The sequence below is a fragment of the Macaca nemestrina genome, chromosome 7 (genome assembly GCF_043159975.1).
Source record: "Macaca nemestrina isolate mMacNem1 chromosome 7, mMacNem.hap1, whole genome shotgun sequence".
Lineage (NCBI taxonomy): Eukaryota > Metazoa > Chordata > Mammalia > Primates > Cercopithecidae > Macaca > Macaca nemestrina.
The window spans coordinates 152554044-152567119 of NC_092131.1; the positions used below are offsets into that span (position 1 = coordinate 152554044).

Genomic DNA, 13076 nt, shown 5'->3' on the forward strand with positions numbered 1-13076 from the left:
GAGAAAAGGAGGGGAAAGTGCCACACTTTTTAAACCACAGATCTCATGAGAACTCACTATTACGAGAATATCATGGGGAAAACCATTCCCATGATCCAGTCACCTCCCATCAGATCCCTCCCTCAACATGTGGGGATTATAATTCAAGATGAGATTTGGTTGGGGAGACAGCCAAACCATATCAGATGTGGTATCTGGGAATCAATAAGAGAAGAAATAAGCAGCACATGAAACTGTGTTTTACTAGAAGAATTTCAGTAATAATATTATAATACCCTTAATGTTCTAAAAAATAGCTCTTGGGACCTTGACTACAAAAAAGACAAGTACCTGGAAAGTGCATCATTCCCCTCCAAACAACAATAAAATAAAGACATTTAACTTATAAAGTCAGTTTTTTTTTTAACCCATCATATAAAGTAGATTTCAAAGCAAAGAATGTTACCACAGATAAAGTAAGTAATTTTATAATGCTGAAGTGGTCAACTCATCAACCTGACTTAACAATTCCAAGTATTTATGCACCTAATACAAATGCTTCAAAACACATTTAATAAAAACTTGTAATACTTTAAAAAGAAATACACAAATCAATACGTATAGAGACTTCAGTCCCTTCTTTGAATAGTTGGTAGAATATACAGAAAATTAGTAAGGTTACAGAATGATATAGAAGGCTTAAACAACACTCTCAAGCAACTTGACATAATTGACATTTATTAAACATCTCTCCTGTATTAGTTGGTTTTGTGCTACAATAACAGAATATAACAGAATGGTGATTTATAATGGACAGAATGAATTGACTCACAGTAGGCTAGGAAGTCCAAGATAGAGGGGCCAGCATGTGGTGAGGACCTTTTTCCTGCATCATCCCTTGGCAGCAGGTAGAAGATGAGAGAGGGAACAAGCAAGAGGGCCCCTCCTATGATAACAAACACACTTCTGTGATAATGGCATAATCTGTTCATGAGGGTAATGTCCCCAAGACCCAAACACTTCCCATTAGGCCTCATCTCCCAACACCACTGCACTGGGGATCAAGTTTTCAATACATGAACTTTGGGGGACACATTCAAATCATAGCACCTCCCAATAACAGCAGAATACACATTTTTCTCAAGTCCACATTAAACATTTAAGATTAACTATATTCTGAGCTAGGAAAATATCCTAATAAGTTTATAAGAATTCAAGTCAAACACAGTATTTTCAGATCAAAATGGAATTATATTATAAAATAATAACAGATATCTAAAAAATCCCCAAATATTTGGAAATGAACACAATTCTCAGTAACCATGGATCAAATCAGGAATCAATAAGGAAATCAGAAATTCTTTTGAACTAAATGAAAATGAAAACAGATTAAAATGTGTGAGATATAACTAAAGCAGTATTTAGAGAGAAAATCATAGAATTAAAATGCCTACATTAGAAAAAAGAGGAAGTTCTCCAAAAAGAGGAAGTTCAGCTTCTACCTTAAGAAAGTGGAAAAAGAAAAAAAAAAAACCAAACCTATGGAAAGCAGAAGAAAATAAAATAATAAAGACCAGAGAGAAAATTAATAACATTAAAAAGAGAAGACAAAGAAACTCAATTAGGCCAAAAGTTGGTTATTCCAGAATTCTAAAAATGAGGTAGCACAAGAGCAGACTGAAGCCTCTGTTTCACTGAGAGTGACCATAGAAGAAACAAAACCCAAATACAGCTCGTTACTTAACTTAATTGAGTCAAGCTCCTAAAGGCTTAGCAAAGGAAGAGGAATGCCTATTCCCAAGCATAAATATTATGTACCTCAGTTTCTACAGGCCTATGAAAGATGCCCAGCTCTCAAACAGAAGGTATAAGACATATGAAGAAGGAAAGGAATTGTGGGGTTGTTTGGTATGAAAATGATCAGCTTAATGAGAAAATGTCACATTGTTTTTCCAGGTGAATATACAATTTTATACTCCCGTTAATATATTGAGTTCCTATTGTTCCTGAACAACCAGTGGGTCAAAGAAGAAATCAAAAAGGAAGTCAGAAAATACCTTGAGATAAATGAAAACAAAAACACAACATACGAAAACTTATGAGATGTAGCACAAGCAATGCAAAGAGGGAAATTTATAGCTGTAAATTCTTACATTAAAAAATAAGAAACCCATAGCAATTAGGCCAGAGAAAGAAATAAAAGTATCCTAATAGAAAAGGAAGAAGTGAAATATCTCTGTTTGTAATAACATCTTATATACAGAAAATCCTAAAGATTCCCCCAAAAAACTGTTTGAAATATTATATGAATTAAGTTGCAGGATACAAAATCAACATTCAAAAATAAGTAGTATTTCTGTACAGTTACAATGAATTATACAAAAAAGAAATCAAGAAAACAATTCTGTTTACAATAGTAATAACAAAAAGTAAAATACTTAGATTTAAACTTAACCAAGGAGGTGAGAAATCTGTATACTAGAAACATAAAACACTGATAAAAGAAATTGACGATGACACAAATAAATGGAAAGATATCCTGTGTTTATAGATGGAAAGAATTAGTTTAATTAAAATGTCTTTACTACCCAAAGCAACCTACAGAATCAATGCAATCACTAACAAAATTCCAGTGGTGTTTTCACAGAGATAGAAAAAAACAGTCCTAAAATTTATATGGAACTACAGAAAATCCTGAATAGTCTGAGCAATCTTGAGCAAAAAGAACAAAGCTTGAAGTATCAGACTACCTAACTTCAAAAATATACTATAATGCTGTAGTATTGTAGTAAAAAACAACAACAGAGAATTGACATAAAAACAGACACATATACCAATAGAACAGAAAAGAGAGCCCCCAAATAAATCTACACATTTACAATTAATTGGTTTTCAACAAAGGTGCCAAGAACACATGATGGAAAATGGCCAGTCTTCAATAACTATTGTTGGGATAACTGAGTATCCACATGCAGAAGAAGGAAATTGAGCCCTTATTTCACACCATTTACAAAAATCAAGTCAGCATGAATTAAAGACTTAAATATAAGATCTGAAACTGTAAAACTACTAGAAGAAAACAGGAAAAGCTCCATGACATTGGTTTGTACAATGATTTTTTGAATATGAAGCCAAACGTACAGGCAACAAAAGCAAAAAATAGACAAATGGAATTGCATAAAACTAAAAAGCTTCACAGCAAAGCAAACAGTCAATAGATTGAAGAGAGAACCTGTAGAATGGGAGAAAACATTTGAAAACCATACATCTGATAAGGGGTTAATGTCTGAAATATATAAGCAATTTAAACAACTTAATAGCAGGAAAGCAACCTGATTTTAAAAGAAACAAAGTAAATTAGTAAATTAGTACAGTCATTTTAGAAAATAGTATGAAGTTTCCACAAAAAAACTGAAAATAGAATCACCGTAAGATCCAGCAATCTTGTTTCTGTTTATATCCAAAGGAGTTAAAATTCCTGTGTTGAAAAGATTTGCACTTTCATGTTCATTTTAGCATTAATCACATAGCCAAGACGTGAAAGCAACCTGAATGTCCATCAATGGATGAATGGATAAAGAAGATTTGGTATATAAATATATATATACTATATATATTTGGTATATAAATATATAATATATATATTAAAATATATATAGTAATCCATCACAAATATATTTCACAAATATATATACTATGTATATATAGTTTATATGGTTTATAGTTTATATGGATTACTATATGACCTTTAAAAACAAGGATATTCTGTAAGTTCCAACAACATAGATGGAACTGGAGGATATTTTGCTAACTGAAATAAGCCAGGTACAGAAAGACAAATACCGTATGATCTCACATGTGGAGTCTAAAAAAGTCAATTTCATAGAAACAGCAGAAAGGTAGTTACCAGAGGCTGAGGGTGGGAGAAATGGGGAAAGGTGCAATGATCAAATGGTACAAAGTTTCAGTTACACCAGAGAAATAAGTTTTAATGATCTGTTATACTGCATGGTGACCACAGTAAATAATATGTTTCAAATTTGATAAAAATAATTTGATACAATTTTTAAAATGGGCAAAGGCTCTAATCAATGCTTCTCAAAGGAAGACATAAAAATAGCTATGTGAACAGTATGTGAAAAAATGCTCAACATCACTAATCATTAGGGAAATACAAACCAAAACCACAATGGGATGTCATCTCACACACCTGTTTAATATATGAGATGTTATCTCACATGGCTATTATCAAAAAAGATGCAAGATAACAACTTTTAGTGAGGATATGGAGAAAAGGAAACACTTGTATACAGTTGGAAATGTGAATTACTACAGCTAATATGGAAAACAGTATGGATTTCTCAAAAACTAAAAATAGAACTACTACATGCTCCAGTAATCCCACTTCTGGGTATATATCCAAAGGAATTGAAATCAATATGTCAAATAGATATCTCTCTGTCCACATTCATTGCAGCACAATAGCTAAGACAGGAGATCAACCTAAGTGTCCATCATGGAAATCAGCCTAATTGTCTGTCAATGAATGAATGGATAATGTGGTGTAAATGCACAGTAGAATATTTTTGGGCCTTAAAAAAGGAAATCCTAACATTCATGACAGCCTGAATGAACCTGGAGGACGTATTGCCAAGTGGAATAAGCCAGGCTTATAAAGATAAACATCACATGATCTCACTTACATGTGGAATCTAAAAAAGTTGAACTCAGAGAAGTAGAGAGCAGAGCAGTAGTTACAGAGGCTGAGCTGAAGGCTGGGAATGGGCACATGTTCAAAGGGTAAAGAGTTTCAGTGAGACAGGAGGAATAACTTTGAGACCTGTTGCACAACGTGGTCACTACAGTTAATAGTACTATATTATATACTTCAAAATTGCTAAAAGTAAATTTTAAATGTCTCACCTCAACAAATTATAAGTAACTGAGATAATGGATACATTAAGGAGCTTGATTTAATCATTTCACATTGTATTCATATATCAAAATGATACATTGTACCCTATACATACAATTATGATTTATAAATTAAAATTAATAAAACATTAAAAATCAAAGAAGAAAGATCTGAAATCAACCACACCATCTCACATATTAAGTAACTGGAAACAGAACAAATTAAATCCTAAGTTAAGAGAAGGAAGGAAATAATAAATATTGCAACAGAGATAAATGAAGTGAAGAATAGAAAAACAGAAAAAAATTAACAAAACTAGGAGTTCTGTCTCTGAGAAGAACAAAATGGACAAACCTTTAGCTGGAATGACTATTAAAAAATAGGGAAGACTAATTACTAAAATTATAAATGAAAGTGGGGACAATATTTTCAGTTTAATGGAGTTAAAAAGGATTATAAGTGCTGTGAACTAATATATGCCAACAAATTGGAATAATGTAGTTGAAGTGGACACATTCTTAGAAACATACAATTTAACAAGATAGAATCACAAAGAAATAGACAATCTAAACATTATAACTATTAAGGAGATTGAATCAGTAATCAAAAACCTCCCATCAAAGAAAAGCCCTGTACCAGATGTACCAGATGGCATCACTGGGGAATTCTACCAACATTTAAAGAATAAACACCAGTCCTTCTGAAACTCTTTCAAAAAGTTGAAGAGGAAACACTTTCTAACTCAACCTGTGAGTTAGAAGGTGTTACTCTGATACTAAAGCCCAAGAAAGACACTACAATAAAAATAACAGAAACTACCAATATCTTTTATGATGAATTTTGACACAAAAATCCTCAACAAAATACCAGCAAATCAAAAGCAACAGCATATTAAAAGGATTATACACCATAACCAATGGGATTTATTCCTGGAATGCAAGGATAATTAACTCATCAAATGTTTGCATGCTTTTTGTTGTCAGGTACTGTGCTAAGGCCTTGAAATACAAAGTTGCAAAAATATGATCCCTGTTCTTATTTAATCTTACTACACTCTTTTAAAATAAGTATATATTACCTACATTTCACAGATGAGAAACCTGGGACTTAATTAACTTGCCCAGGGTAATACAGCTAATGCAAAACAGCCAGTGTTAAAATTTGGGTCTGCATTATGCCAAAACCCATGCTGATTCTCCTATACCAATTGATCTGCTCATAAAAATAAATAAAATTGCTGTCATCATGTAAACAAATTCCAGTTTTAAATTGTAATATTGACTTTAATTTCACACATTTTTTTAAGCCTGACAGAGAAAACCAAGATTGCTTATTCGATAGAATTTCAGAAAGTTATGTGACACTTTTCATGAGCATACCTCTAAGTCGAAAGGATGCATTCTTTCAGGTAAACATTGAAATTAACAGTTATGCTAATTATTTTTAAAGTGAATGAAATAGAAAAAATAGTTATTTTATTTAAACCTGTATGAGAATATATTTTGTTACTTTTGAAAGCAAAGTTGTCTGGTGTAGAGTATTAGTAATATTTTAAAAGTTATGTTCTTATTAACCCCTCAAAATATTGTATTCCCTGGCATCAAGGTCTTTCTTAATCTCCCTAGTGACTACAGGTACTTTGTTTGCATAGTAATAATTTTAAAACTATTGACTCATTCTATGTATGTTCCTGTCTTTTTTCTGTTTACCTACAAAATTATTTATGACTTTTACTTTATAATGAATCTTGATCCATTTAGGAGGACTTTGCAAGTTTATTTTATGCCCAAGGACTAAGCACCTGTTACAGTAAAGTACAATGCATAAAATTATGAATCAAATGTTTGCCGTGCTTTTCTGTTATTGTACTAACTGATGGATAGGATTGACTCAAATAAGGAATGTCCCTGGGTAGTGTGAAATGAAGATGGTAGGAATCTCACTGAGTATTTTTAAGTTTACTACTTAGCATTTCAAAACACAAGCCATATTCAGATACATTGTTACATTAGCAGTTTATAAATCAGAAATCATAGTAAATACTTTGGAGTTTGTAAATGTTTTCATGAGAAAGCCATACCCAAAATAAAAAGGTAAGTGTGTTTCATGATGAAAATATAAACAAGCCTAAATTCACAAATTTGCCAAATATTTATATTTAATCTTGACCTATCTTACTCACAAACACATTTGTAAAGTATGATAGAAAGAAACTACCATTAGTAGACTGGAAATAAGGAGACTTGGCTTCGTGTCCAGAATTTGCTACTGATTACCTGGGTGATTTCAGCAAGCCACTCAATCTCTCAGGTTGACAGCTGGGTTGTGTATCAAATGAAGAGGTTGATTAGATCTTGATTATTTTAAGACAGTGATTCTTAAATTTTTATCAAACAGTGATGTTCTGACAGGTTTTTACTTATTTGCAGCAAAAAGTTAATGATTAGGCATGTTGCAATTGAATTGTCTAAAGATCACAAAAACACCTGTTTCTGCTCCCCATATTCTTTCAGTTAGTCTATTCTTCTACGGTTTTTATATTTTAACTATTTACTGAGAGTGCCTAGTCCACCTACATGATTTTATGAAATCAAGCATGCTTTAATACAGGGTCCTTAAGAAAAGGATAAGAGGCTTTTAAATATGGACAAAGAATAAAATGGTGGTAACATTGTATATCCCCCATTCTTTAGTTTCTGTTTCTGCTTTTATGATCCAAATATTCTTGCTTGTGATGGATGTGTCTTTTGATAGATTTGATACTTACAACCTCTCTCAAACCATGATTTGACTTTTTCTGGGTTCTGATTTTCAGTAACTTTTTCTAAGAAGAAATTAGAAGTTGTTTGATTAAGTCACGAAGCCTCATTTGAGAACAGAAAAGATGTACTTAATGATTAGACTCCTTGACTTGCACTGTCTTCCTTTAAAACTCCCTGTCCATGCATTTATATGTGAGAGCCACCTCCCTTCAGGATCTCATCTCTTTTTGACCATAATTTCAATTATTTTTAACTAATTCAAATAAGTGAGGGTTTTGTTACTATCAATGCATCTGATTTATATTTCCTAAGGAAGATAAATGTATTAATATTTAAGAAAGAAAACAAAAACTATCTTCTGGTCCACTGTTTAGCACAAATTAATCTGAACCTAAATATATTTTGTATGGCTTTTACTTTCCTTTCTTCCAATGTCACACAATGATATTCTCTCAGATATTTTCCAAATAGTTTGACACTTAATCTCCATCTCCTGAAAGCAGGATATTCATAGAAAATGTTTAGAAGTTCCCTTTATTCACCTTATTCAGCATTTTAATTTTAACCATTGGTATAATTTATGTATCACAAATAGAATATGCGATCATTTCTGGTAGAAAAAAATGCTCATGACTCATTTAATAAAATTAAATATGTCAACATATTATAGAGTTTTTCCTTTCTCCCTTCACTTCCCGAGAAAAATGATGGAGATCTTAAAAGAATACTGTCACTTACCAGCAAATTTGAGCACTAATAGATTGACTGTATTACTCTCCTACTAATGTTGTAAAAATTATATATTTAGTGGCTTAAAGCAATAGAAATTAATTTTCTTGGCTATGGAGGCCAGAAGCCCCAAATGAGTCTTACCGGGCTAAAATCAAGGCATCAGCAGGACCAATGTCTTTAAGAGGGCCCGGAGGAGAATCTATTCTTTGCCTCTTCTGTCTTCTGGTGGTTGCCAGTATTCCTTAGCTTATGGTTGTATCACTCCAATCTCTGCTTCTATTTTTGAATTGCGTTCTCATTTTCTATAGTCAAATTTCCCTCGGCTGATCTCTTATAAGGACACTTGTGATTACATTTAGAGCCCATGGGATAATCTCCTTTTTTTAAGTGGGGATTAAGTTAAGATCTTTAATCTTAACCCCCACTGAAGATCTTTATCACATTTGCAATATGCTTTTGCCTTTTAAGGTAACATTTACAGGTTCCAGGGATTAGAACATGTATATATTTTGCACCAATATTCAGTCTATGACAATGACTTGTAAGAGACCTTCTAATTCTAAAATTTTACAAAGTGATGACCTTAATGCGTGATTATAAATACTTACCTGAATGCAGAGTATGCAAATAGTTGTATCAATTTGTCTTTAATGTAAAAATATTGTGTTTTTCTATATTGAGTCACTCCCTGAGAGGAATTTAATAGTTTAGGGATTTGAAAGCTAACAGGATACTGGTAGTCCCTTTTATTTGTTGATTTCTGATTTTTTTTTCTTTTTTTTTTTTTTTTTTGAGATGGAATCTTACTGTGTCACCCAGGCTGGGAGTTCAGTGGTGCAATCTCAGCTCACTGAAACCTCTGCCTCCCAGGTTCAAGCGATTCTTCTGCCTCAGCCTCCCGAGTAGCTGGAACTACAGGTGCCCACCACCACCCCCAGCTAATTTTTGTATTTTTAGTAGAGACAGGGTTTCACCATATTGGCCACACTGTTCTCGAACTCCTGACCTCGTGCTCCGCCTGCCTCAGCCTCCCAAAGTGCTGGGATTACAGGTGTGAACTACTGCACCCGTGGCCTCTGATTATGGTTTTAATATTGAAATAATACTGATTGCACTATGTAAACTCATGCAAACAACCTACAGTTACTTTAAAATGTACTTTTTATTGTTATGGCTCATATGCATCATTTACAAAAATTGCTTTTAGGTTCAGGGAGTGCACATGCAGTTCATTACATGGGTATATTGTATGAAAGATCCTGTCATTCAGGTAGTAAGCATAGCATAGTGAGTTTTTCACCCCTCACTCCCCACACCTCCCTCCCCTATCTAGTAGTCCCCAGTGTCTATTGTTCTCATCTTTATGTCCATATGTATTCAATGTTCAGCTCCCACTTAGAGAACATGTGGTATTTGGTTTTCTGTTTCTGTGTTAATTAGCTTAGATTAATGGAGCTGCAACTATGTTGCTGCAAAGGACATGATTTTGTTCCTTTTTATAGCTATATGGTATTCAATGTTGTTTATGTACCACGTTTTCTTCATCCAGTCCACCACTGATGGATAGTTAGGTTGATTCCATGTCTTTGCTATTGTGAATAGTGCCATGATGAACATACAAGTGCATGTGTCTTTTTGATAGAATGACTTATTTTCCTTTGAGTAAACATGCCGTTATGGGATTCCTGGGTCTAATGGTAGTTCTGTTTTTTAAGTTGTTTGAGAAATCTCTAAACTGTTTTCCACAGTGGCTGAACTAATAAACATTTACACCAACAGTGCATGAGCATTTTTTTTTTCTCTGCAGCCTTGCCAGCATCCATTGTTTTTGAATCTTTAATAATGCATGCTCAGACTGATGTCAGATAGTATGTCGCTGTGGTTTTGAGTTGCATTTCTCTAATGATTGGTGATATTAAGCATTTTTTCATATGTTTGTTTGCTGTGTGTATGTCTTCCTTTGAGAATTGGCTATTTCCTTTATCCACTTTTTAATGGGATTATTTCTTCTTTGTTGAATTGCTTAAGTTCCTTTATAGATTTTGGATATTGAGTCTTTGTTGGATAATTAGTTTGTGAATATTTTCTCCTATTCTGTAGGTTGCCTGTTTATGCTGTTGATAGTTTCCTACGTTGTGCAGAAGCTTTTTAGTTTAATTAGATCCTGCTTGTCAATTTCTGTTTTTGTTGTAGTTGCTTTTGCAGACTTAGTCACGTCTGCCAAGGCCAATGTCCAGAAAGGTACTTCCTAGGTTTTCTTCTAGGATTTTTATAGTATTACATCTTATATTTGTCTTTAATCCATCTTGAGTCAATCTTTGTATATGGTGATAGGTAGGAGTCCAGTTTTATTCTTCAGCATATGGCTAGCCAGTTACCCCAGCACCATTTATTGACTAAAGAGTCCTTTCCTGATTGCTTGTTTTGTCTACTTGTTGAAGATCAGATGTTTATAAGTGTGCAGTTTTATTTCCGGCTTCTCTGTCCTTTCTGTTTGAATATGTGTCTGCTGTTGAACCAGTACCATCCTATTTTGGTTACTGTAACCTTACAGTATAGTCAGAACTCAGGTAATGTGATGTCTCTAAATTTGTTCTTTTCGCTTGGGATTGCTTTGGCTGTTTGGGCTCATTTGTGGTTCAGTATGAATTTTAGAATAGATTTTTCTACTTCTGTGACAAATAGCATTGGTAGTTTGATAGGAATAGCATTAAATTTGTGGATTGCTTTGGGCAGTATGGCCATTTTTAACAATGTTGATTCTTCCATTCCACAAGTATGGAATGCTTTTCCATTTGTTCGTGTCACCTATGATTTCTTTGAGCAGTGTTTTCTAGTTTTCCTTGTAGAGATCTTTCACCTCCCTGGTTAGCTGCATTCCTGGGTATTTTATTTTTGGCTTTTGTAAATACAATTGCATTCTTGATTTGGCTCTCAGCTTTAACATTATGGGTGTATAGAAATGCTACTGAGTTTTGTACATTGGTTTTGTATTCTGAAACTGTACTGGAGTTGTTTATCAGTCTTAGGGACCTTTTGGCAGAGTCTTTAGGATGTTCTAGGTATGCAATTATATCATTAGTGAAGAGAGATAATTTGACTTCTTTTACTATTTGTATACCTTTTATTTCTTTTTCTTGCCTGATTGCTCTGGCTAGGACTTCCAGTACTAGTTAATTAGGAATGGTGAGAGTGGGCATCCTTGCTTTTTTTCAGTTCTTATGGGGAATGCTCCCAGCCTTTGCCCTTTTAGTATGATATTGGCTATGGGTTTGTCATGGATGGCTCTTATTATTTTGAGGTATGTTCCTTCAGTGCCTACTTTTTTGAGGATTTTTATCATGAAGCGATGTTGAGTTTTATCAAATGCTTTTTCTGCATCTGTTGAGATGATCATTTTTTTAAAAAATTCTATTTATGTGGTGAACCACATTTGTTGATTTGTGTACATTGAGCCAATGTTGCATCACAGGAATAAAGCTTATTTGATCATGGTGAATTCACATTTTGATATACTGCTGTATTTGTTGGCTAGAATTTTGTTGAGAAATTTTGCTTCTGTGTTCATCAGGGATATTGGCCTATAGTTTTTTTTTTTTCCTTTTGTCTTTTCCAAATTTTGGTATCAGAGTTTTTGAATTGAACACTTTATCATTATGTATGGCCTTCTTCATCCTTTTTTACTGTTATCAGTTAAATGTCTGTTTTATCTTATAAGAATAGCTACTCTTGCTCTTTTTTTGTTTTCCCTTTGCATGGTAGATCTTTCTCCAACCCTGATGCTGGTTTGGTAGAATATGTGAGGAGAAGCCCCGCTAAGGTTCCTCAGTTTCTTTGAATAGTTTAAGTAGGATTGGTACCAGCTCTTCTTTGTTCAACTGGTAGATTGTACTATGAGTCTATCTGGTCCAGGGTTCCTTTTGGTACATAGGTTTATTATTATTATTATTATTATTACTGATTCAACTTCAGAATTTGATATTGGTCTGTTTAGGGTTTCAATTTCTTCCTGGTTCAGTCATCAGAAGTTTTATATTTCTAGGAATTTATTATTTATTCTAGATTTTCTAATTTGTGTGTGTAGAGTTCATAATAGTCTCTGAGAATCTATTGTATTTTTGTGGGATTGTTTATAGTATCTCCTTTGTCATTTCTGACCATGTTTATTTGTATCTTCTCTCTTTTTCTCTTTATTAATCTAGATAGTAGTCTATTGACATTGTTTATCCTCTCAAAGAATCAGCTTTTGACTTGGATGATCCTTTGTCTGGATTTCTGGGTCTCAACTTCATTAAGACCTGCTCTGATTTTAGTTACTTCTTGTCTTCTACTAGCTTTGGGGTTGTATTGTTCTAATTTTTCTGGTTCCTTTAGGTGTAATGTTATACTGTTAATTTGAGATCCTTGTAACTTCTCTATGTAGGTGTTTAGTGCCATAAACTTTGCTCTTAACATTGCTTTGGCTGCCTTACCAGAAATTTGGGCACGTTGTATCTCTGTTTTCATTCATTCCAAATATTTTGTTTATTTCTGCATAACTTAGTTGTTTACCCAAAAATCATTTAGGAGCAAGTTGTGTAATTTTCATGTAATTTTGTGGTTTTGAAAGATCTTCTTGATATTGATTTGTGCTTTTATTCCACTGTGGTATTATTTAACTTTTTTTGAATTTATTGAGACCTGCTTTA

The 13076-nt window shown here is 33.3% G+C and overlaps 1 protein-coding gene across 10 annotated transcripts in view; it reads left to right on the top strand.

Moving 5' to 3' along the window:
• LOC105490614 (family with sequence similarity 227 member B) overlaps window positions 1–13076 on the top strand; it is a 283260-nt gene that overhangs the window by 33352 nt on the left and 236832 nt on the right. For all 10 annotated transcript variants that reach the window (XR_011625306.1, XR_011625305.1, XM_024795556.2 and 7 more), the window contains one exon: window positions 6201–6302. Coding sequence is in view for 8 of the 10 variants with exons in the window: in XM_024795556.2 (XP_024651324.2) it covers window positions 6201–6302 (102 nt within the window). In the remaining 2 variants the exon portion in view is untranslated. The remainder of the gene's footprint in view (window positions 1–6200; window positions 6303–13076) is intronic.